Consider the following 22848-nt stretch of genomic DNA (forward strand, 5'->3'; position numbering starts at 1 on the left):
CAGGGCACATATAAGAACCAATCAATGAATGCATAAATAGATGGAACTATAAGTAGATGTTTTTCTTTTTTTTCTCTCTCTCTCTCCCTTCCTCTCTATCTCTAAGATCAATAAATTAAAAATAGGAGGGAAAAGTCAAGAAGTGTTGGTGAGGATGTGGAGAAAAGGGAACCTTTGTTTATTATTGATGAGAAAGCAAACTGGTACAGCAACTATGGAAAACAGCATGGAGTTTCCTCAAGATATTAAAAATATAATAGCAGTCAGCAGCTGTGTATCACTGCAGGTTGCCCAGGACCAAACCAGAGAAGGTCAGACATGCATCACCACCATTTGTCCACCATCCAGAACTGAAATATCATTGCTGACATATACACATAAGGAACTGTTTGACATTGAAATTGGCCCAGAAAGAAACTCACTACAGACTGATTCATATGCCTTTCAGCATAACCATTATTGCTTGTCTCATTTTCGGTTCTTATAAGTGTATTTCCACGAGGACATGATCTCACTCATCTAGGGAAAATGGTGAACGACATAGACTGATGAACAAGAACAGACCCAGAGATAAGGAGCCGGGGGTCAGACTGTTGGACCTCAAAGGGAGGGTGGGGATAAAAGGGAGAGATCAACCAAAGGACTTGTGTGCATACACATGAGCCTAACCAGTGTCAAGGACAATAGGAGAGTGAGGGCATGAGTGGGGAGGGGAGGTATTGGAATGGGGGATTGAGGACAAATATGTGATACCTTAATAAAGAAATTTTAAAATTAAAAAAAATAATTTATATTTTAAAAATATATTAAAAATAGAACTACCATATGATCCAACTTCTGGGTATTTACCCAAAGAAAATGAAAAACTAATTTGAAAAGAATCTTGCCGAAACCGTTGTTTGGCTCAGTGGATAGAGCATCGGCCTGGGGACTGAAAGGTCCCAGGTTCGATTCCAGTCAAGGGCATGTACCTTGGTTGCGGGCACATCTCCAGTAGGGGGTGTGCAAGAGGCAGCTGATCGATGACACTCTCTCGTCGATGTTTCTAACTCTCTATCCTCTCTTTTCCTCTCTGTAAAAAATCAATAAAAATATATTTTTTTAAAAAAGACATCTGTACTCCCATGTTTACTGCAGCATTATTTACAATCGCCAAGACAGAAGCAACCTAAGTGTTCATCAATGAATAAATGGATAAAGATGTGAATACACACACACATACACACAAACTGCAATATTATTCAGACATTAAAAAATAAAGGAAATCTTGTTATTTGAGACAACATGGTTTCACCTTGAGTGCATTATATTAAGTAAAATATAGGCAGGCAGAGGAAAAAAATAGCTTATGATCTCATTTATATATAGAAGCTTTTATATACAATGTTTATTTACTGATTTTAAACAGAGGAAAAAAGAAACATGGGTTTGCTCCAGGCACCCATGCACTCACTGGTTGATCCTTTCTATATTTTTACTAGGGGCCCAGTGCACAAATTTGTGCACCTTGAAAGGAACTGAGGGCCGTGAGGTTGTGGTGGGCACAGGGTCGGGTTTTGGTCCATCCTCCGTGCCCCACCTTCCCCCACCCCCCATCCCCACCCCCCGGCCACATGACCCCCAGACCCTTGTCTGCCAGCAGCCCTGCTCCTGCCGGCCACTCCCATGTTCCAACCCTGCGCGCACCCGCTGAAGGTGCTGAGCGATGGGGGCCTGTGCCAGCAGCAGGTGAGAGTGGGGCTGGTGCCAGCAGTGGGTGCGAGCAGCAGCTGTTACCCCAATACCCCTCAGGAGCAGGGGGAGGTAGAGAAGCCCTCAGGGGCCATAGGGTTGGCCAGCAGCTGCTGCTCACACCCGCTGATGGTGCTGAGGATCGGGACCGACACTGGGCACTGGCAGTGGCAGTGGGTGCGAGTGGCGACTCCAGCACTGGGTGTGGGTGTGAGTAGGGCCGGTGCCGGCAGCAGGTGCAAGCACCGGGTGGGACCGCGGCACACGGGAGAAAAGAATTTTCAGTAACCACCAGAGGCTCACTCTAATGGCAGAAACTGGCACCCCACCTTGGTCTGGCACGCACGTGCGCGCACACACACACACACACACACACACACACACACACACCGCCCCAACCTGCTCCACCATCCTTCCATGGCCAATGCCCACCATGTTCTGTGCACGCCCCCTGGTGGTCATCACGTGTCATAGCAATGTTGTTCAGTTCTGTTTGTTCTGCTGTTTGATCTATTTGCTTATTAGCCTTTTATTATATAGGATTTTTAGAAGTTATTTATTAAAGCTGGGGACAGGGAAACAAGGAAGGGCCTAGGATAGAAGAAGCAACAGAAGACTAAGTGCGGAAATGAGTCTAAGCTGGGCTGCTTTGGCTCACTAAGCAATCAGAGAAAAGGGGGCGTTGGTCCTGGCTGGTTTGGCTCAGTGGATAGAGCGTCGGTCTTTGCACTGAAGGGTCCCAGGTTTGATTCCGGTCCAAGGGCACATGCTGGCGTTTCAGGCTAGATCCCCAGTAGAGAGTGTGCAGGAGGCAGCCGATCCATGATTCTCTCTCATCATTGATGTATCTCTGTCTCTCTCCCTCTCCCTTCTCTCTGAAATCAATAAAAATATATTAAAAAGAGGGCCTTGGAGACAGGGTCAGGCTTGCCTGGGAGGAACTGCTGCTTGTCCATTGTTCCCTGTTTGCAAGCCTGTGGAGTCCCTTAGAGTTTATAAGATGCATAACTCCGGGGGAAGGAACGGGAACAGAAAGGGGCAGCAGCAGGTGAGAGTGGACTGGTGAGAGGCAGAGGGTGTGCTCCTGGGAGGGAGAGTGGGAGTCACTGGTTCTTTTTTTTCCTCCTTCTTTTCTCTTTTACTTGTTGATTCTTGTGTGTCCCCTGACTGGAGATCGGACATGCAACCTTGGTATATCAGGACAATGTTCCAACTAACTGAGCTACTTGGCCATAGAATCCTAAAAAAGCTGAAACCAGTTTGGCTCAGTGGATAGAGCGTCTGCCTGTGGACTCAAGGGTCCCGGGTTCTATTCCGGTCAAGGGCATGTACGTTGGTTGCGGGCACATCCCCAGTAGGGGGTGTGCAAGAGGCAGTTGGTCGATGTTTCTCTCATTGATGTTTCTAAATCTCTATCCCTCTCTCTTCCTCTCTGTAAAAAGTCAATAAAAAATATTTTTAAAATATATATATTTAATTTTAAAAACCTTTAAAAAAAAAAAAAGCTGCTCAGATACAGAGAACAGAATGGAGGTCAGAGGCAGGGGGTGAAGGAGTAGGGATGGGTAAATTGGGTTAAGGGGGTCAAAAGGTACAAACTTCTAGTTATAAAGTAAGTCCTGGGGATGTGACATACAGCATGGTGACAGCAGTTAATAATACTCTATTGCATAGTTAAAAACTGCTAAGAAACTAGATTTTAAAAGTTCTCCTCACAAGAAAATAAATTTTTTTGTAACTACATATGGTGATGAATATTAACTAGACTTACTGCAGTGATTTTTTAAAATATATTTTATTGATTTTTTACAGAGAGGAAGGGAGAAGGATAGTTAGAAACATCGATGAGAGAAAAACATGGATCAGCTGCCTCTTGCACACCCCCTACTGGGAATGTGCCCACAACCAAGGTATCTGGTCTAGTAATAATTAATGTCGTTTTTAAACATTCTTTTAAAATCTTGCTTGGCGTTGACTTATATTGACATAACCTTCAGACACGTGGTATCTATAGAACGTGTGAAGTGCAATTAACAAGTTTTGCTTGAAAAAGTTTGTGTTTGGTTTGGTTTTTGTTGCAAAACTACGGCTAAGAAGATGGCGGATGAAGAGCATATTCAGCACTGCATGCTTTACGAGTTCCAATCAGGAAGAAAAGCAAGTGAGGCTGCAAAAAACATCTGTAGTGCTCTTGGTCAAGATGCAGTTAGCGCCAGAAAATGCCAGCGTTGGTTTGAGAAATTTCACGAGGGAAATTTTTCGTTAGATGACAAGAGTGGTCGAGGCCGTGTGTCCAATTTTGATCAAGAAGCTCTTCAAGCTCTTTTGGTGCAAAATCCTCAAATTACCCAATAAGAGCTTGCGACAACTTTAAATTGTTCACAAAAAACAATTTCCAATCAATTGCGTGCACTTGGCAAAGTCCAAAAGTTTGGAAAATGGGTTCCTCATGAGTTGACCGACAACAACCGTAATCAAAGAGTCACAATTTGCAGTTCGCTCCTCTCTCGTCAAAACCGTTTGCTGTTTTTAGAGCAAATTGTTACTGGAGATGAAAAATGGGTGCTGTATGTTAATTTGAAAAGGCGGCCTCAATGGTTGGACAAAAATGAGGCTCCGCAGCCCACGTCAAAACCTGACTTGCATGCGAAAAAAGTGATGTTGTGTGTTTGGTGGAATTTTAAAGGAATTCTTCATTATGAACTTTTACCATCTAACCAAACCATTACAAGTGCAGTGTATAGTGCCCAATTGGAAAGGTTAGCCCAAGCTTTAAGAGAAAAAGAACCCGCACTGATTAATCTTCACCACGATAACGCACGACCGCATCCTGCAAGAATCACTGCTGAAAAACTGCGCCAGTTGGAATGGGAAGTTCTCCCTCAACCTGCATATTCTCCTGATATTGCCCCTTCTGATTACCATTTGTTTCGTTCTTTGCAAAACTTTCTTCTTGGAAAAAAATTTAATAATGAAGAATGCCTCAAAAATGCATTGACCGGAGAGGATCCAAGATGGCTGCTCGGGTAGACACCTAACCGCAGCAGCTCACAACAATTTCAATGGAATACAACTAAAATGTAGAGTGGACATTGCCCAGACCTACAGGTGGTCGACTGACTGAAAACTCTACAATAGGAAGGTGGGAGAAAGCCAGAGGGAAAGTCAGAGGAGCTGAAAAAAGAGCCTAAGGTACGGAGACATGCTGCGCGCTCGCACGTTCGCGCGCACCGAGAGGTCGCAACCGGAGAGGAGAGGGCTGGGTGCTGCCTGGCGTTCCCTAGCAGGAAGGAAATGAAACCCCCAGCCTGGGCTGAACCCCCGAACTGGCAGCGCTGAGCCCCATTATGGGCCAGATTCTGGGGACCCAGGCTCCGGCAGGGGGAGACGGGGCTGGGAGGCTGAATCTCAGGGGAAAAACGAAAGGCGGGGGCCCCCGGAGTCGCGCGCTTTGTGCGCAGAGGACTGAATGTAGACTCTGATGCTGGATTACCCCAGCCGGAAGGAACAAAGCCTCCGGCGGCGCTGAGCCTCAGAACGGAGCGCCCCGAACTCCCGGTCTGGGCCAGTCCCTGGGGACCCAGGCTGGGCAGGGGGAGACGGGGCTGTGAGGTGGAGTCCTGGGAGCGCGGCGAAAGGCCGAGCCCCCGGAGTCGCGCACACTGCGCGCAGAGGACAGTCTGTTGACTCTGATCCTGGACTCCCCTAGCGGGAGAGAGAAAGAAAGCTCCAGACTGGAGGATCGTGACGAGGAGCAGGAGCCCCCGCTGGACACCTGCCAGCCGGGTGCCAGCAAGGAGCCGGGCGACGGGGCCTCCAGGGGGGGGGGTGCCCCTGAGCCCTGGACCGCTGAGCGCGGGCAACGGAGCCAAGGACCGGGGATGCTTCCTGGGTGGCGCCAACCCTGGCGACAGGCTGAAGCAGCGCAGGAGCCCGCGGAGAACAAAGGGGTGCCACAGGCCAACCTGCTGAGATTCCAGGACGGGAAGGAAGAAACAATAGAAGTTCTCAATGTGAAGAAATCAAGTGAGAGCAAATGATAGTAAAATTACTTAAGAAAGAATGCAAAGTATATCTTGAAAAATCAAAGACTAAGTCAGAACTCAACTCACCAGCCAACATTGCAACATAAATGCGTTTTTAAAAAAAAAAGAAAGTAAGAAAGAAAGAAAAAGGGACAGAATGTTGGAACAGCGGCGACCAGACCTAGAGTGGCCAGGCACAAGGCAGTGGCAGCCGGGCCCGGAGCAGCAGCGGCCAGACCCCAGAGCATCAACAGCCAGCACTGGAGCAGCCAGTCCTGGGGCAGGGGCAGCCAGGCTTGAGGCAGAGGCGGCCAAGCCCAGGGTGGCCAGTCCAGGAACACCCAGACCCGGAGTGGCCGGGCCCGAAGAAGCCGGGCCCAGAGCAGCCGGGTTGGGAGCAGCCAGGCCCAGAACAGCAGAAGCCAAGCCCAAAGCATCCAGCCCAGGTGCGGCCAGGCTCGGAGCAGCCGGGCCTGGGGCAACTGGGCCCAGAGCAGCCGGGTCTGGTGCGGCCAGGCCCGGAGCAGTGCCTGCCAGGCTGGGAGCGGCCAGGCCCGGAGCAACCGGGCCTGGTGCGGCCAGGCCCGGAGCAGCGGCTGACAGGCTGGGAGCAGCCAGGCCCGGAGTGGCCGGGCCCGGAGCAACCGGGCCCAGAGCAGCCGGGTCGGGTGTGGCCAGGTCTGTAGCAGCAACAGCCAAGTCCAGAGCAACTAGGTCGGGAGGGGCAGTGACCAGACCCGGAGCAGCGACTGCCAGGCTGGGAGCGGCCAGGCCCGGAGCAGCCGGGTCTGGTGCGGCCAGGCCCGGAGCAGTGGCTGCCAGGCTGGGAGTGGCCAGGCTCGGAGCAGCGGCTGCCAGGCTGGGAGCGGCCAGGCCCGGAGCAGCCGGGTCTGGTGCGGCCAGGCCAGGAGCAGCGGCTGACAGGCTGGGAGCAGCCAGGCCCGGAGTGGCCGGGCCCGGAGCAACCGGGCCCAGAGCAGCCGGGTCGGGTGTGGCCAGGTCTGTAGCAGCAACAGCCAAGTCCAGAGCAACTAGGTCGGGAGTGGCAGTGACCAGACCCGGAGCAGCAACTGCCAGGCTGGGAGCGGCCAGGCCCGGAGCAGCCGGGTCTGGTGCGGCCAGGCCCAGAGCAGTGACTGCCAGGCTGGGAGTGGCCAGGCTCGGAGCAGCGGCTGACAGGCTGGGAGCAGCCAGGCCCAGAGCGGCCGGGCCCGGAGCAATTGGGCCCAGAGCAGCCGAGTCGGGTGTGGCCAGGCCTGTAGCAGCAACAGCCAAGTCCAGAGCAACTGGGTCAGGAGCGGCAGTGACCAGACACGGAGCAGCTGGTTGTGGAACAAACCAGAGCAACAGAGGCCAGGCCCGGAGCAGCCTGGCCCAAAACAGCTCGCTCCTCACCTGCCCCTGCCCCACGGCTGCCTCTCAGACATGGCTGGAAACTTTTGCGGGAACTTGAGGGTCTGCTGAATCAAGTGATGAAGGCTTATATCTGGATGTGTTGAGTTAGTATAGTCCTGGGGTGTTGATCTGTGAGTGCCTTGAGTGGGGCCTGGATGAGGCTGGTTGTCCTATTAGGAAATGTCTTTTGTGTGAAGTGTATCATTGGGCATGTGGAGGTATTATTGATATGAGAGAATGCTAAGTAACAGATTTGCTATCTGAAAAGGGATTTACTATCGGGGAAAGGGAGGGAGGAAGAGACTGAACATAAACTGTGCACCAATGGATGAGGATGAGGGGGCAGAGGGTGGGGTGGGAACCTGGTGGAGGGGGGAAGAAACGAGGAACCTGTGTAATAATATGAACAATAAAGATTGATTTAAAAAAAAAAAAAAAAATGCATTGACCGAATTTTTTGCATCAAAATCACAAGAATTTTACAACAGAGGGATTAAAATGCTTCCTGAGCGTTGGGCACAAGTAGTAGAAAACAACGGCAACTATATTGTTGATTAAATTTTGTTGTATTGTTTAAATAAATTCGATTTAAAAAAGTATTAGAAAACGACATTAATTATTACTAGACCTAATACATGCCCTTGACCGGAATTGAACCTGGGACCCTTGAGTTCACAGGCCGATGCTCTATCCACTGAGCCAAAATGGTTAGGGCTGCAGCAATTTTCTTTACAATGTGGTAATCATTTTGCAACAAATACAAAATTGTTATATTGTACACCTGAAAGTACTGTCGATTATTCCTCAATTGAAAAAACAAAAACAAAAACAAAACTAAGAAGGCGACAGAGAGAAATGTGTGCTTGTGGGTAGAAGTATGTGTGCACACACCCATTTATATCAAACATATCTACGTACATAAGCCTAGGAGCGCTGAGAGGGCACATGGGAACCTGGCAGCTCTGGTCACTCTGGGAAGAGGGGTGGGAACTACTTTTCACTGTACACCTTTTATTCCTTCTGAATTTTGTACTTATATTATCTACTCAAAAATAAAGTTTTTTTAATTAAAAAAAAAAAAGAACTAAAGCAAGCCCTGGCCGGTGGGTCAGTTGACTGGAGTGTCATCTGTTACCAAAAAGGTTACAGTTCGATTACCAGTCAGGGCAGGTACCTACGTTGCCGGTTCAGTTCCAGTTGGGATGCATACGCGAGGTAAATGATTGATATTTCTCTCTCACATTGATATTTTTCTTTCTCCCATCCTCTCTCTCTAAGATCAATAAAAAAGTTTAAAAAAAAAAAAAGTAAAAAAAAAAAATAAAAATCCTCGAGAGAGGATTAAAAAAAAGAAGAAACAAAAAATCCTGGAAGGAGTAGGGTGAGCAGGTAAGCAGAGTGCAAGTGACCATGAGTGAACATGTGAGTGAACGTAAGGAAGATGGAAAGGCTCAGGAGGGGGCCCAAGGAGGGTGCTAACACATGGAAAGCAGAGGCACGAGAATTGGAGAGCAGATCCCTTTTGTTATGTCCTGAACTTCTGGATCAAAATGAGCCTAAAACCCACACAGTAAAGAGAATACAATGTGAGACATTAAGTTCTCTTCACTGTTTAGCCAGCCTTAGTCAGGTGTTTTGCTATTTGCAATTCCAAGAACCTTAAGAGACTTCATCCTCAAATCCAATGACCTTCACTTCACACCCTTTCCATCATTCATTCCCATGGCCACTCCCCCTAGTATTCTTGCATTCTTGTATAGCCTTGGAAATAGTAATCTCCAATGCACTATTTTCTACAACTCCCACCCTGCTCCAACGATCTCACTTCTTCAACCTCCTTGAAACTCCAGCCTTTAGTGACTTTCCATATTCTCTCAACTTAATAAGTCACTGCTGTACTCACTCCTTTTCTATTTGTGGTGGATCATAAATACTCTGTTACTCAGACTCTCAATTCCCTCAATCCCATGCTAACCCATCATCTCCATTCCACAAACTCCAACCCATCACCCTTCCAGCTGCCTCTCTTCTCTAACCGTACAAACAGCTGAGTTCTGCTGGAGGAAGGTGCCTGTAGATTGGCACCAAATTCATGACCTCCCATTGCGACCACCCTCCCTCCATGCTGCTAAGCAAGATCATGGGCAAACCTCTGAGGGCCCTTGGTAAATATTAAGTGAGTATTTGTGAATGGTCCCCAGTGAACTGTCTGCTGTCCTTTATAGTACCTACTTCAGACCCTTCCTACTTTCTCAAGTCACCTCCCTCTACTTCCTCTCGTAGCAAAGCAATCGCCTCACCTTCTACTTCAGGGTAAAACTAAGAGTTCAATACATGGGAACTCTCAACCTCTTAAATCCCCAACCCATCTCCCTGTTGACTTACTAGCATCGGTGTTCCTCCTGGAATTTTCCTTTTCACTCAGCCATTCAGTCTACAGATATTTGAGGGCCCAATACATGCCAGACACTGTGCTTTGGTCCTAGAAACAGAGTGTGTTGGTGGGGAGAGGGAGCAGAGACATAAAAGACAGAGAAAACAACATGAGCAAAGAGGCAAAGATCTGCAAGCTATGAGGAGTGGCTGAATCAGAGGTGTGACTGGTACAGGCAAGGAGTGTGTGAAACCGAGCTGACATTTGTGGGCCAATGTGAAGATTTAATGTTTGTCAGAACACATGGGCCTGCCCTGGCCAGGTAGCTCAGCTGGTTAGAGCATCGTCCAGATGCACCAAGATCCCAGGTTCCATTCCCGGTCACGGCACCAAAGCAGCAACCAATAAGTGGAACAACAAATTGATGTTTTTCTGTCTCTTCTTCTTCCCCCCTCTCTCAAATCAACCAATAAAAATAAAAAAAATTTGCTGAAACCGGTTTGGCTCAGTGAATAGAACGTCGGCTTGCAGACTGAGGGGTCCTAGATTCAATTCCAGTCAAGGGCATGTACATTGGTTGTGGGCACATCCCCAGTGGGGGGTGTGCGGGAGGCGGCTGGTCGATGTTTATCTCTTATCGATGTTTCTAGCTCTCTTTCTCTCTCCCCCTTCCTCTCTGTGAAAAATCAATAAAATATATATATTTTTTAAATAAAAAAATAAATTTTTTTTTAAAAGCACACAAAAAACGCACACCCATGGGCTATGGCTCAGTTGGTTGGAGTGTCGTCCTGTGCACCAAAGGGTCACGGGTTCTATTCTCGATCAGGACACATATCCGGTTTCAGGTTCAATCCCCAATCAGGGCATGTGCAGGAGGTAACTGATTAATGTTTCTCTCTCTCCCTCGCTCTCTTTCTAAAATCAATAAAAACAGCCAAAACTGGTTTGGCTCAGTGGATAGAGCGTCGGTCTTTGCACTGAAGGGTCCCAGGTTTGATTCTGGTCAAGGGCATGTACCTTGGTTGTGGGCACAATCCCTTGTAGGGGGTGTGCAGGAGGCAGCTGATCAATGTTTTTGGCTCTCTGTTCCTCTCTGTAAAATATCAATAAAATATATATATTTAAAAATGGGACTTGAGGTCTGGTGCGGCCAGGCCCGGAGCAGCGGCTGCCAGGCTGGGAGTGGCCAGGCCCGGAGCAGCCGGGTCGGGTGCTGCCAGGCCCGGAGCAACGGCTGCCAGGCTGGGTGCGGCCAGGCCCGAAGCAGCCAGGTCTGGTGCGGCCAGGCCCGGAGCAGCGGCTGCCAGGCTGGGTGCGGCCAGGCCCGGAGCAGCTGGGTTGGGTGCGGCCAGGCCCGGAGCAGCAGCTGCCAGGCTGGGAGCGGCCAGGCCTGGAGCGGCCGGGCCCGGAGCAGCAGCAGCCAAGTCCAGAGCAACTAGGTTGGGAGTGGCAGTGTCCAGACCCGGAGCAGCTGGTTGTGGAACGAACCAGAGCAACAGAGGCCAGGCCCGGAGCAGCCAGGCCCGGAACAGCTCGCTCATCGCCTGCCCCTGCCCCACGGCTGCCTCTCAGACATGGCTGGAAACTTTTGCGGGAACTTGAGGGTCTGCTGAATCAAGTGATGAAGGCTTAGATCTGGATGTGTTGAGTTAGTATAGCGCTGGGGTGTTGATCTGTGAGTGCCTTGGGTGGGGCCTGGATGAGGCTGGTTGACCTATTTGGAAATGTCTTTTGTGTGAAATGTATCATTGGGCATGTGGTGGTATTATTGATATGAGAAAATGCTAAGTAACTGATTTACTATCTGAAAAGGGATTTACTATCGGGGAAAGGGAGGGAGGAAGAGACTGAACATAAACTGTGCACCTATGGATGAGGACAATGGGGGATGGGGAGGGGGTGGAAGGTGGGGTGGGAACCTGGTGGAGGGGGGAAGAAATTAGGAACCTTTGTAATAATTTGAACAATAAAGATTGATTTTAAAAAAAAATGGGACTTGGAAAGGACCTTATAAACTACCTGTGTATCGTAAAACATTCTCATTATCCTCCCTCTTCTTTCCTTTATGAGTTGCCACCAGCAGCATTTACTGGCCAGAATTCCAAGGCTATAGACATCTTTCTTAACAAACTCCTATTTGAAAGATGAAATAAAGAAGGGCAGAGACTGGGATTCCAGGACACAGGCTTTATTGAAGATTACTACTGCCGGCTGCTTCCAGAGAAAGAGAGCGGAAGAGAACGAGGGCGGGTGTGTGTGTGTGTGTGTGTGTGTGTGTGTGTGTGTACAAGCACTTTTTAAGGGGAGGACAAGGGACAGGGCTTAGGGCACTCAGCACACGCTGATTGGTGGTTTCATATAAGGCCCATGATTAAGGACCTAGGGACTTAGGAATTGGGGGCTTAGGGTATTTGGCAGGTGCTGATTGTCCGGCTGCAGGTGGAGTTTATGTCTGTCCATCAGTTGGACGAAGGGAGAATCTATCACTATTTACTTAGGAAATAAATGTTCCCTTTACCTAAACATATTAACACGTAAGCTAGTGTTTAAAGGGTTAGCAAAGTTATATAAGTGAATCCACAATTATTCAAGCTACTGAAGATCTATAGTACTGTATAATTCAAAAAATAGTTCTGTTGGATTTTTAAAAAATATATATATATTTTATTGATTTTGTACAGAGAGGAAGGGAGATAGTTAGAAACATCGATGAGAGAGAGTCATCAATCAGCTGCCTTTTGCACACCCCCCATAGGGGATATGCCCGCAACCAAGGTACATGCCCTTGATCGGAATCAAACTCGGGACCCTTCAGTCCCCAAGCCGACGCTCTAGCCACTGAGCCAAACCGGTCTCGGCTGTTCTGTTGGATTTTAAATGTATGTTTCTTTTTCTTGTTAAAGATATGTCCTTCCTAATTATTTTATGCTGAGACCAATAGTAGAATAAATATGCAATCCCTAAGAGCGTACAAGTCACACGCTAGGTAGGGAAAGAAAAGAAGACAGGCATTTGTTACAGAAAACCCACACACAATACACATAAATCAGCCCTGCCAGTTAAGGCCATATTCAGTTCCGTTTGCACAAGGCAGATAGCACAGAAAGAAGGCTAGTCCTCCAACCTTATTTGCCAAGTGTCTTCCTCTCTCCCTTTTGCACTATTTCTCTGTAAAAAAGACAAAAATGCTAGAAGATCAGATGGTGCCAAGACCTCTTCTCGGCAAAGTGCCAAAAGAGGGCTATGGGTTGAGGAAAGGAAGAGGAGAAAAGAGAATCAGACAAACCACATACATAAAATAACTCCCGTGGAAGTGATGAAAGACCCAAAAAGGCGCTTGTGATGTGGCCCTCCCCCAAACAATCTCATGCTCAGACACGGAAGAGGAATGTACTCATTCTTACCACCCATCTGTCTACGGATGTAAATGGAGCAAACACCAGCTAGCTCATATACTGGGAAGATTAAAGGAAATCTACTTACTAAACATTTATATACTACTTACTCTGTGCCAGGCCCATTGCGTTTTACAAATGTTAGCACAGTTAATCCTCCCCACCGCCCTATGGGGTAGATTTATCCTGATTTCACAGATGGGGGAACTGAGGCACAGAGAGAACAAAACTTGCTAGACTGTTGCCAGTAAATACCTGACAGAACCTGGATTCAAATCTAAGCAGGCTGGTCTGAGCCCACGCTGGGTTCTTTTAGCTGTTGTTTTTGTTTTTTTATGGATTTCAGAGAGGAAGGGAGAGGGAGGGAGAAACAGTAACATCAATTATTCAAGAGAATCATTAATCTGCTGCCAACTGCATGCCCCTCACTGAGGATGGAGCCTGCAAGGCTGCAACCCGGTTGTGTCCTGACCCGGAATCAAACAGTGACCTCCTGGTTCATAGGGGGGTGCTCAACCACTGAGCCACACCGGCTGGGCTGAGCCCATACTCTTTAGCACCCCCTACGACGCCTCTCAGATAACCTGGCCCCTCATGCAGGGGCTGTTCTGTGGAGGCCTCCAGGAATGGTTGCTAACTCCTCCTCATCCTTACTTCTGTTATACAACCCATTACTGATCTTCTGAGAAGCTTTCTGCAACTAACAAACACCATCCACTACCCAGAACGTTAACTTACGCCCAAGCTCTCCTGCCTCCATCCGCTGACTGGCATGAGCAGGCAGCCCCAGGCTCCAGCAGGAGATGCTTGCCAGGGAAGTTCCTGATCCGGTGTGTGAAGGGGGGCTTGGCCGGGCTGGTTCCCTTCCAACACAGAGACCTTTGGGACTTGTCTGGGGGGATGGGCTGTCCGTCCCTGGGCAGAGGTGTCAGAGCTGTCAGAGTCAGACCTCAGTTCCAAGGAGACCCGTGAGGTTATCACGGGGTGGCTGGAGCATGGGCGGCTGCAGTATGAAGAACCTTCAACTGCGTGAGACCGGGACAGGCTTAATTCCAAATCTTACCATTTACTTCCAACTACCACCTCATTAAAAAAATAATAAAAAAAATAAAAAGCCCTAGCCTGTTTGGCTTGGTGGATAGAGCGTCAGCCTGCGGACTGAAGGGTCCCAGGTTCGATTCCAGTGAGAAGCATGTACCTTGGTTGTGGGCACATCCCCATTAGGGGGTGTGCAGGAGGCAGCTGGTGGATGTTTCTATAATAACTCTCTATCCCTCTCCCTTCCTCTCTGTAAAAAATCAATAAAATATATATTTAAAATAAAAGCATTTTGCCCTGGCCGGTTTGGCTCACTGTCAGCCTGGGGATTGAGGGGTCTCAGGTTGGATTGCTGTCAGGGGCACATGCCTGGGTTGTGGGCTCGATCCCCAGTAGGGGGCGTGCAGGAGGCGGCTGATCAATGATTCTCTTTCATCATTGATGTTTCTCTCTCCCCTTCCCTTCCATAAGCACTTTGGGGTTAGTGTTTCAAGTCAGACAGCAACTCAGGGGGCTCTGTTCACTCTACTAAATGGGAAGCGGAAGCTGGAGAGGCCGCACCGCTCTCGCCAGGGCGGTCAGTGCTCCCACAAGCTCCCCTCCCGCCGGCTGCACCCCGCCCGCACCACCCGGAGACTCACCCTGAGGGGCCCGCACGGTGTTAGGGTCAGGGGTGAGGACTGTACATGGCTCACTGCCTTTCAGTTCCGGGACAGAAACCTCGCCTCAAAGAACTTGAGTCACTAACCGCAGCCACCGGCCGGAAGTCACCACCCCAGCGTCCTTAACGAGCCCGAGAACAGCGGTTCCGAGAGCCCGCGGGCGCGCGGACTACAACTCCCGGCATGCTCTGGGGCGGCGGAGTTAACCCCTCAGGGCCCGCGGCCGCCCAGTGCCCCGCCTCCGTCCCTCACCTGGATCCTGCAGGGTGAGTTTTGTAGGGCTGCGAACGGACTGTCCCCTTTACTTAAGTCGTGTGTGTGTGTGTGTGTGTGTGTGTGTGTGTGTGTGTGTGTGTGTGTGTGTGTGTAATGTATTCTAGAGAAATGATGCTGATTTTCCTGAAATGGGACAATTTGCAGTATTGCGTTTCAGACGTTTTTTGGGTGTTTTTGTTGTTGTTGTTGTTGGTTTTTTGCAAGTGGAAGACAGCAGCTATTTTCTGAACCACCGGGCCTAAATGGAATCCCTACTCTCTTCCTCAGAAAGCTACCTAATCCACCCCTTTCTCCCCAGAACAAAAGTAGCCAGCAACCCCTCCCCTCTCCCTAAGGCCGCTGACTTGCACCCTTCTCCTGCGCCCCCAGTGAGGCTTGTAATCTGGCACCTGCACCGAGGTTTTTGTTATCTCTCCGGTTGGGGAGCGAAAGAGGGGTGTGTACTCCTGGAGCCCACAGGACCTCCCACCTCCTTTAGGATTAGAGATTTCAGAATTTAGGCCCTTTGTCTGTCAGAGCCTGCCCTTCCCCTCAGGGTGCCCCCGTGGAATCCCTGCAGACTCAGCTGGCTCGCTACCTTTGTCTGATTTTAATGGCTGGTGGTGTGAAGAAAGGGCTTCTTCCTTGGGAGTGTGAGTGGTGGGTGTCAAACTGGTGGTTGCCCCACCCCCACCCCTAAAACTGCATGGCACCGGAGCCAGTGGGTGCGGGTCACAGTCAGTTTTCTATTACTGTCCTTTCTCTGTATTGTGCACAGCTCCAGTTCTGGGCTGGGAGGGAGGAAGACAGTAATTACAAGTATTGGGGATTACTAGGCTGCTCGGGGTCAGCTAACGCCCCCTCCTCATCCATGGTCAGAGGGGAGTGGTGAGGATGCTGGTTTTTTTCACCCTTTCTCTGCCCCCAGATTCCACTGAACTATTTCAGTTCACAAGCTCCCCCACCCTTCTGCCTCATCTTCCAAGAGTCTAAAGCTGCTAGAAAAAGGGGCTACTCTGAGTCAAGGTGTTGAGGGCCTGGAATTGTTGGATTCCCTTCTTTGCTTCACCCCTATTGCTAGTGTCACTAGCAAGCATCCTGTCCTCCCTGAGAGATTAATTCCTCCATTCTGGGCAGTCTCTGTGTTTTTTCTTTCCTTTTCCATGGCCCCTAAAGGGGCCATTGTTCTGGCCAGCCTTTGGGGCAGGGCAGACAGGAGGGAGAAGACCTTGGGGCAGGAGTCCTGAGCCACAGGAGGCCAGGGGAGTGAGAGCAGGCCGGCCTATCTCTCCTCTGTTTCACCCTCCCCACCGCCAACTGGCTTCCTGCCTCTGCTCCCGCCCCTTAACATCCCAGACTCCCTGGCTATTTAAACAGAGATGGGTGCCCCCATCGGCACACTGTCCTCTGGCCACCCGACACCATGCCTCCCAAGAAGGATGTTCCCGTGAAGAAACCAGCCGGACCCCCTCTCGCCAAGACTGCTCCCAAGCCGGCAGCGGGGGCTCCCCCAGCCAAGTCCAAGGCTGAGCCAGCGGCAGCGGCCCCTTCAGGCCCCGAGAAAACCTGGGAGCCCCCCATGGATCTCTCCAAAGTGGTGGTGAGTGCTGGGAAGTGAAGAACGAATGTGGAGGGGGTGGTTCCAGGGTGGGACAGCCTCGGGAGTGAGGAGGTGTCTAGAAGGTAGGAATCAGTGGGCACTGGGATGATACTGGGGTTCCTCGTGGCCCATCCTTCGGAAGCATCCGAGCTCACGACTCTGCTAGTATCTTTGTTGTCCCCCCCACTAACCTGTAACACACGTGTGTGCGTACACCCGCACACACACCCTGACTCACCTGCTGGTGGCAGGGGCTGGGAGATGGGGAACATCTGGGTTCCCAGGACGGTTTCAAGGTGAAGGGAGTGAGCTGCCGCCTGGGTTGAGCTGACTGTCCAGCTCTAAAGGCCACATCGCTGCACCCCAGCAGGGGAGGCGAAAGAGGACAGACTTGTTAGACAATCACAGCTGGGGGCCAGGAGTAAATTTAGCTTTTGTTCAGCCCCCAGTTATGTGAGGGATGCAGGGCGCAGGGCAGTGGAGGGAGGGGAACAGGTGGCATGGGATTAACCCTGCTCCTAGGAAACCCTCCCCCCTGATAATTCCTCCTCTGGGATTCTCCCAAAGTCCAGATCTGGGAATGGGACTGAGGTGGCTGGGCGCCCCTCCCCAGAAGTCGCTGGCAGTTGGTTGGGAGGAATTGAACGAGCCCTGTGACCCCTCCTCACCTGCTCTTTTCTCCCACAGATCCAGTTTAACAAGGACCAGCTGGAGGGTGAGGAGAAGCTGGTCCCCTGAGCCCACTGTCTAGACCACATGTGTCAAACACAAGGCCCGCGGGCCAAATCCGTCCCGCCAGGCCTTGCAATGTGGCCCGCACCGCGCTGTCATCACTGCACTCCGCTGCGTTTCCATCACAATGACAGTTTATGACTGTTCAGTAAACCATTCGGCCCGTGATTTAGGCTGGATTTTAGATTTTGGCCCCTTCTCTGATTGAGTTCGACACCCCTAGTCTAGACCCAAGCCCCTGGTCAGATTCTCTTTCTCTTCCCCTATTCCTGTCCTGACCGTGAAACCCCCCACCCTCGCCCCCCGTCCTGCCCAGCGCTAACACATCATTCCTGATCTTCTTCTCTGTCTGGGGGTGATGGGACCCCTGGTCAACACCGGCATCTCTCTATCCTTCAGAGTTCAAGGAGGCCTTTGAGTTGTTTGACCGAGTGGGGGATGGCAAGATCCTGTACAGCCAGTGTGGAGACTTGATGAGGGCCCTAGGCCAGAACCCCACCAACGCCGAGGTCCTCAAGATTCTGGGGAACCCCAAGAGCGATGGTGAGGGGACCGCTGGTACAGTGGGGGTTTTCAGTTTGGTGATGGAACAGAGGAGTGTTGGTAAGGTGACAAAAGATGCTGAGGTGGGTCTCATGACTTCAAACACTGTCAACCCAGGGGCAGAAAGACATCCTGATCGTGGAACAGGGTCAAAGCCTTGGTGGCTGGGATGGGAGCTGGGTCCTCGGTGACACCACAGTGACCTCTCCCTCACCTCTCGTCCTCCAGAGCTGAAGTCCCGGCGTGTGGACTTCGAGACCTTCCTGCCCATGCTCCAGGCCGTGTCCAAGAACCGCGACCAAGGCACCTACGAAGACTACCTGGAGGGGCTCCGAGTGTTCGACAAAGAAGGGAACGGCAAGGTCATGGGAGCGGAGCTCAGACATGTCCTCACCACCCTGGGTGAGGCCCAGACCGGAACTGTGGGGGGGAGGGGAGAGAGTGGACCAAAGAGAAGGTCCGAGGAGGAGGAGCCAGGGAGGGATTACGGCCCTGGAGGTCATGGGCAGGAGACTGAGAAGGTCAGAGCGGTGGGGGCAGAACCCAAAGGACTTCTTCCTGCAGAGGCTAACGTGAGAAGGGGCACAGATGCCTCCCAAAGGGCAGGGGAGCTGAAACCGGTTTGGCTCAGTGGATAGAGCATCGGTCTGTGGACTGAAAGGTCCCAGGTTTGATTCCGGTGAAGGTCATGTACCTTGGTTGCGGGCACATCCCCGGTAGGGGATGTGCAGGAGGCAGCTGATCAATGTTTCTCTCTCATAAATGTTTCTACCTCTATCCCTTCCTCTCTGTAAAAAATCAATAAAATATATATTTTTTAAAAAGGGCAGGGGAAGGGGAGAGGTGGGAGACCTGAGATTCCCCTTTGGAAGAGATGCTGGTTCTCTGTGATCTGGTACTCTCTCTTAACTCTCTGGAACTTAATTTCATTGTCAAAGCTTCCGCCTGGTGCTGATGCAGGGAAATGGAAAGCAAGATGCAGAAGCACACCCAAGGCGGCATCACCGTTACATAAGGAGAGGGTTCCTTTGGCGTTCTCTTGCTACGGGCACAGCTCCAGGGTGGGAAGAGGGGAGGCTCCACACAGAACAGGGTGGCCTGGTTGGTCAGGGAGGGAAGACAGCGGCTAACACCTTGTGTCTGGGGCTCAGGAGAGAAGATGACTGAAGAGGAGGTGGAGACAGTTCTAGCAGGACATGAGGACAGCAATGGCTGCATCAACTATGAAGGTGAGGGGCGGAAGGGACAGGGGAGGAGGCCACGGTGTGCGGTGTGGGCAGCCCGGGGCCTGTGTTATCTGGGGTCGGCCGGCTGGCCCCGCCTGCTCTGAAGCCCCTCTCGCTCCCCCCGCAGCCTTCCTGAAGCACATCCTCAGCGTGTGAGCTCCAGGTAGGCCCTCCTCGCGGCCCCTCCCCTCCGCCTGGGCACAGAAGCCGGGAGCTGCGCTTTCCTGTTCCTCGTATGAGTGCTGGGGTTTGGCAACTTCTCCTGTTTCTCCACAGATGCCGTGGGGTCGGACACCGGTCCTCCCGCAGGCGGAAGCATGTTCCTACCACTAGGAGGCCACCTATTGTTTCAAAATAAAGACACGGTTCCTCCCTTCGCCTCCGACTGCTGCTTTCTTCACACGTGGGGGTGGGAGGGCGGGGAGCAAGGGCTCTCCTCTTCCCCATCGTCATCCTCGGTCTTCCCGCCGCTCGGAAGAGCAGATTCCCCGCGCGCCCCCGCTCCCCTCTACGGCGGCTGCTGGGCCCCCGGCGGGGCTCCGGGGGAGGGGGCGGCGGCGGCCCCGCCCGCCTCATTACTAATGCAGCGAGTCATCTGCATAAGCGCAGGCCCGGAATCCCATTGGCTGGGCCCGCGGGTGACGTCATCGGGCCGTCCGAAGACTAGGGCTGGGCCGGGAGCCGGAGCCATTACCGCAGGAACGGGTCCCGCAGAGCTCGGCAGCCAAGATGGTGGGGCCCGGGCCTGCGGGGATGAGCGGGGTTTGGGGCGAGAGGCGGGGAGTTGGGGGGACGCGGAGGCGCGGAGGCGGCTGAGGTGGGGGGCGAAGGGGACCCGAGGGCCGGAAGTGCGGGTGTTGTCCGGCTGGGAGCGGAGCTCGGGGCTGTGTGCGGGCTGGGCTGGAAGCTCGGGCGGGAGTTCCGCTGCTGACCGCCCCCTCTTCTCCGAGCAGTGCGACTTCACCGAGGACCAGACGGCAGGTAGGTGCCGACCCCTCCGCCTGAGCCCCACCTGTCATCTCCTCGCGCCCCCGGGGCTCCCCCCGGTTCCCGCCCCTCCCTCTGGAGCCTCCATTTTCCTTTCTCACTCTTCCTCCTCCCTCTCCTTCCACTCCAGATGTGAGCCCCACGCCCTGGGTGAGTTGTAGGTGTGTGGGCGTGTGGAACAGCCGCCTGCCTGCTGGGGGGAGAGGGGGGATGTCGGGGAGGGTGTGTGAAGCTGCCTGGGCGCCTCAGACCTTAACCAGCTTCTTCTGCCTCTTCCCCCCCTGACCCTCCTGCCCTCCCCCGCTTGGAACTGTGAGGGCTAAAAATGAGTGACCTGCTGCTTTGTGAAAAATGGGGACAGAAAACCGGGGCAGGGGAGTTTGCTGAGGGCACTTCCGCCGAAGGGCAGGGTGGGCAGCGGCCGCGATGACCCCCGCCCCGGCCGCGCTCCCGCTTCCTTATAAGGCCGCGCGGCCTGGGCGGCGGCGCATTCCTGCCCGGCGCCGGGAGGGGCGGGGCGGGCCGGGCGGCGGGGGAGGGTGTGTAGATGGTGTGACTCCCGCCTGGGGGGGAGCAGGCTGTGTCTTGACGTGGGATACCTGGGTTGGAGTAACGGACACTGGGTCTGTCCCTCTCAGCGGACCTGGGTGTACAGTGGGATAAATATCCGGTTTCCTTAGCATGATTAAAGTTGAATGGGCAACGGACACCGTGAGGGCTTGGTTTAACCCCCATATGCCCAGAGCTGATGTTTATCTGAATCCTCAGAGTTCAAGGAGGCCTTCCAGCTGTTTGACCGGACAGGGGATGGCAAGATCCTGTACAGCCAGTGTGGGGACGTGATGCGGGCCCTGGGCCAGAACCCCACCAACGCCGAGGTGCTCAAAGTCCTGGGGAACCCCAAGAGTGATGGTGAGGGTCCTCCAGAACAACGCCCCAGTATGGTAGGGGGCCAGGTCTTCAGCTAAGCGCCTCCTTTGTCTCAGTAGGTCCCAAACTCAAGCAGGTCTTGTCTCAACTTGCAAATCCCAGGGATTTCTGCTGCTTTGAGTGGGAGCAGTCTGGTTGTGACCCTGTGACACCCCCAGTTCTGAGAACTTGTGTGACTTCCCTTCTGCCTCCTTTACGGCAGAGATGAACGTGAAGGTGCTGGACTTTGAGCACTTCCTGCCCATGCTGCAGACGGTGGCCAAGAACAAGGACCAGGGCACCTACGAGGACTACGTCGAAGGCCTTCGGGTGTTCGACAAGGAGGGGAACGGCACCGTCATGGGTGCTGAGATCCGGCATGTTCTCGTCACACTGGGTGAGGCTCTGCCCTTTCTCCTTGAGCTGAGGAGCCCCCTGACAGCTGCACTGGTCAGAAAGTTCCCACAATGCCCTTTCTTCCCCTCTGCAGGGGAGAAGATGACAGAGGAAGAGGTAGAGATGCTGGTGGCAGGGCACGAGGACAGCAATGGTTGTATCAACTATGAAGGTGAGGGACAAATGGAGGCAGCAGCCATTTGGGGCAGGACAAGTACAGTTTGGGGCTTTCCCTGTCCCTGGACTTGGGCTTCAAAAAGTGCCCAGCAAGAGGCAGGGCCCTGCCCAGCCCAGGAGTGGGAGGCCAGGGGTGTGTGACAGGAGAGGAAGGGGCAATGAAAGTGGTGTGAAGGGTGGGAAGGAATGGGAAGTAAAGTAAATGGAATGTCTATGTCCCCACTGCCTGACCCCCTCACCCCATGTGTGTGTCTTGTCTTCACCATTAATGTCTCTTCCTTCCTGCAGCATTTGTGAGGCATATCCTGTCGGGGTGACGGGCCCGTGGGGCGGGTACGGCTCCTCCCAGCCTCCCCTTTTCTAGTTGATCCCCCCAGTGTTTCTCTTCCCCACCTTGCTCTCTGGCCCCTGCCCTGCCCCTACTACCATCTGACTTCTGGCATGTTTCTGCATGGAGCTGACCGGGGAAGGGAGGGTCCTCAGAGGAAGACAGCCTGGGGGTGTGGTACCTCCTCCTAGAGTGGGCCCTGAAGTTCTACTTCTAGGGCCTTGGGTGCTGGTGCCGGGAACCCTGACACCTGTCCCGTCCTGCTTTAGGGTGATCCTTTGGCCCTGGAGCAGCGGTGGTTGGCACAGGGGGTGGGTTGCCTGCCCCATTGTAGCTGAACAGTTGCCTGCTGTAGCTGAACAGTTCTTCCCTTCCTTCTGCTGGGCAGCTTGGAGGTACCCTAACCCAAAATTCTGTCTTCTCCTGCCAGTGGCTGACAGTAGCTTTAGGTGTAGCTACGAACTTTTCTGCCTCTGCTGTGTTCTTGCTGCTCAGGGTGGGGTGGGAACTAACAGCTCGTGGGAGGGGAGCTGGGGGCCTAGAGAACTGCTCAGACTCAAGGTGACTGACTCCTCTGCAAACTGACCCCAAGGTTGGTTGCTGCAGGCATGTCTCTGATATGCCACCTTTGTGGTCTTCATGGTCTCCTGGCCCCCGGTGGTCCCCTCCCGTGGGCCCTGCCCCCGGTTTATACTCTCTCCTTTCCACAGAGCTCGTCCGGATGGTGCTGAATGGCTGAAGACATTCCCAATGTGCCCAGAGCCTGTGCCTTCCCCTGTGTGAGTCTGTATTAGCCCCGAAGGCTTCCTGAGTTCTGTCACAGCACTTCCCCAGCTTGTATCTCTTGGATGACATTTGCCATCAGCATTCACCAAATAAACTCATTTTCTGTGCCCTAAATGTGGTTATTTTACTTCCTGAGCAGGGTGACGGGGGGAGAGTCCAGGATCAATGGACCAGGGGCTGGGGAGGGCCTGTAGGAGCCCTGGCCTCACTGAAGAAATGCTGACCACATTCATTGCTGCTAAAAAGGCCCCTTGGGGATGAGGAAAGACATAAATCTCTAGGGCCA

General features: G+C 52.4%; 2 protein-coding genes and 1 long non-coding RNA gene across 9 annotated transcripts; 2 read left to right on the forward strand and 1 right to left on the reverse strand.

Moving 5' to 3' along the window:
• The first annotated feature begins 14740 nt into the window (after positions 1-14740).
• MYL6B (myosin light chain 6B) lies at positions 14741-19353 on the forward strand. Of its 2 annotated transcripts, XM_036456965.2 has the most exons (8): positions 14741-14889; positions 16256-16478; positions 17166-17193; positions 17610-17753; positions 17982-18155; positions 18905-18982; positions 19107-19142; positions 19256-19353. In XM_036456965.2, exons 1-7 carry the CDS (start codon positions 14807-14809, stop codon positions 19133-19135), a joined length of 759 nt encoding a protein of 252 aa, XP_036312858.1. In that variant the 5' UTR covers positions 14741-14806; the 3' UTR covers positions 19136-19142; positions 19256-19353. The 2 variants fall into 2 exon arrangements, with proteins under 2 accessions (XP_036312858.1, XP_036312857.1); XM_036456964.2 differs by lacking the exon at positions 14741-14889 and having other exon boundaries at positions 16238-16478; positions 17982-18160; positions 18910-18982.
• LOC118729441 lies at positions 15018-16366 on the reverse strand. Its single transcript, XR_004991236.1, has 2 exons — positions 16237-16366; positions 15018-15361 (listed from the first exon to the last, which is right to left on the reverse strand). It is a non-coding gene; the product is annotated as an uncharacterized LOC118729441 (long non-coding RNA).
• A 192-nt stretch (positions 19354-19545) lies between the features above and the next one.
• Positions 19546-22676, forward strand: MYL6 (myosin light chain 6). Of its 6 annotated transcripts, XM_045588075.1 has the most exons (8): positions 19546-19711; positions 19933-19960; positions 20097-20116; positions 20735-20878; positions 21099-21272; positions 21366-21443; positions 21737-21781; positions 22487-22676. In XM_045588075.1, the coding sequence occupies exons 1-7, from the start codon at positions 19561-19563 to the stop codon at positions 21763-21765; spliced, it is 624 nt and encodes a 207-aa protein (XP_045444031.1). In that variant the 5' UTR covers positions 19546-19560; the 3' UTR covers positions 21766-21781; positions 22487-22676. The 6 variants fall into 6 exon arrangements, with proteins under 6 accessions (XP_045444031.1, XP_045444032.1, XP_036312862.1 ...); XM_045588076.1 differs by lacking the exon at positions 21737-21781; XM_036456969.1 differs by lacking the exon at positions 20097-20116 and having other exon boundaries at positions 19578-19711; positions 21099-21277; positions 21371-21443.
• Positions 22677-22848: the final 172 nt, after the last annotated feature.

Source organism: Pipistrellus kuhlii, unplaced genomic scaffold, assembly GCF_014108245.1.
Source record: "Pipistrellus kuhlii isolate mPipKuh1 unplaced genomic scaffold, mPipKuh1.p scaffold_m20_p_3, whole genome shotgun sequence".
In the NCBI taxonomy this organism is placed as follows: domain Eukaryota; kingdom Metazoa; phylum Chordata; class Mammalia; order Chiroptera; family Vespertilionidae; genus Pipistrellus; species Pipistrellus kuhlii.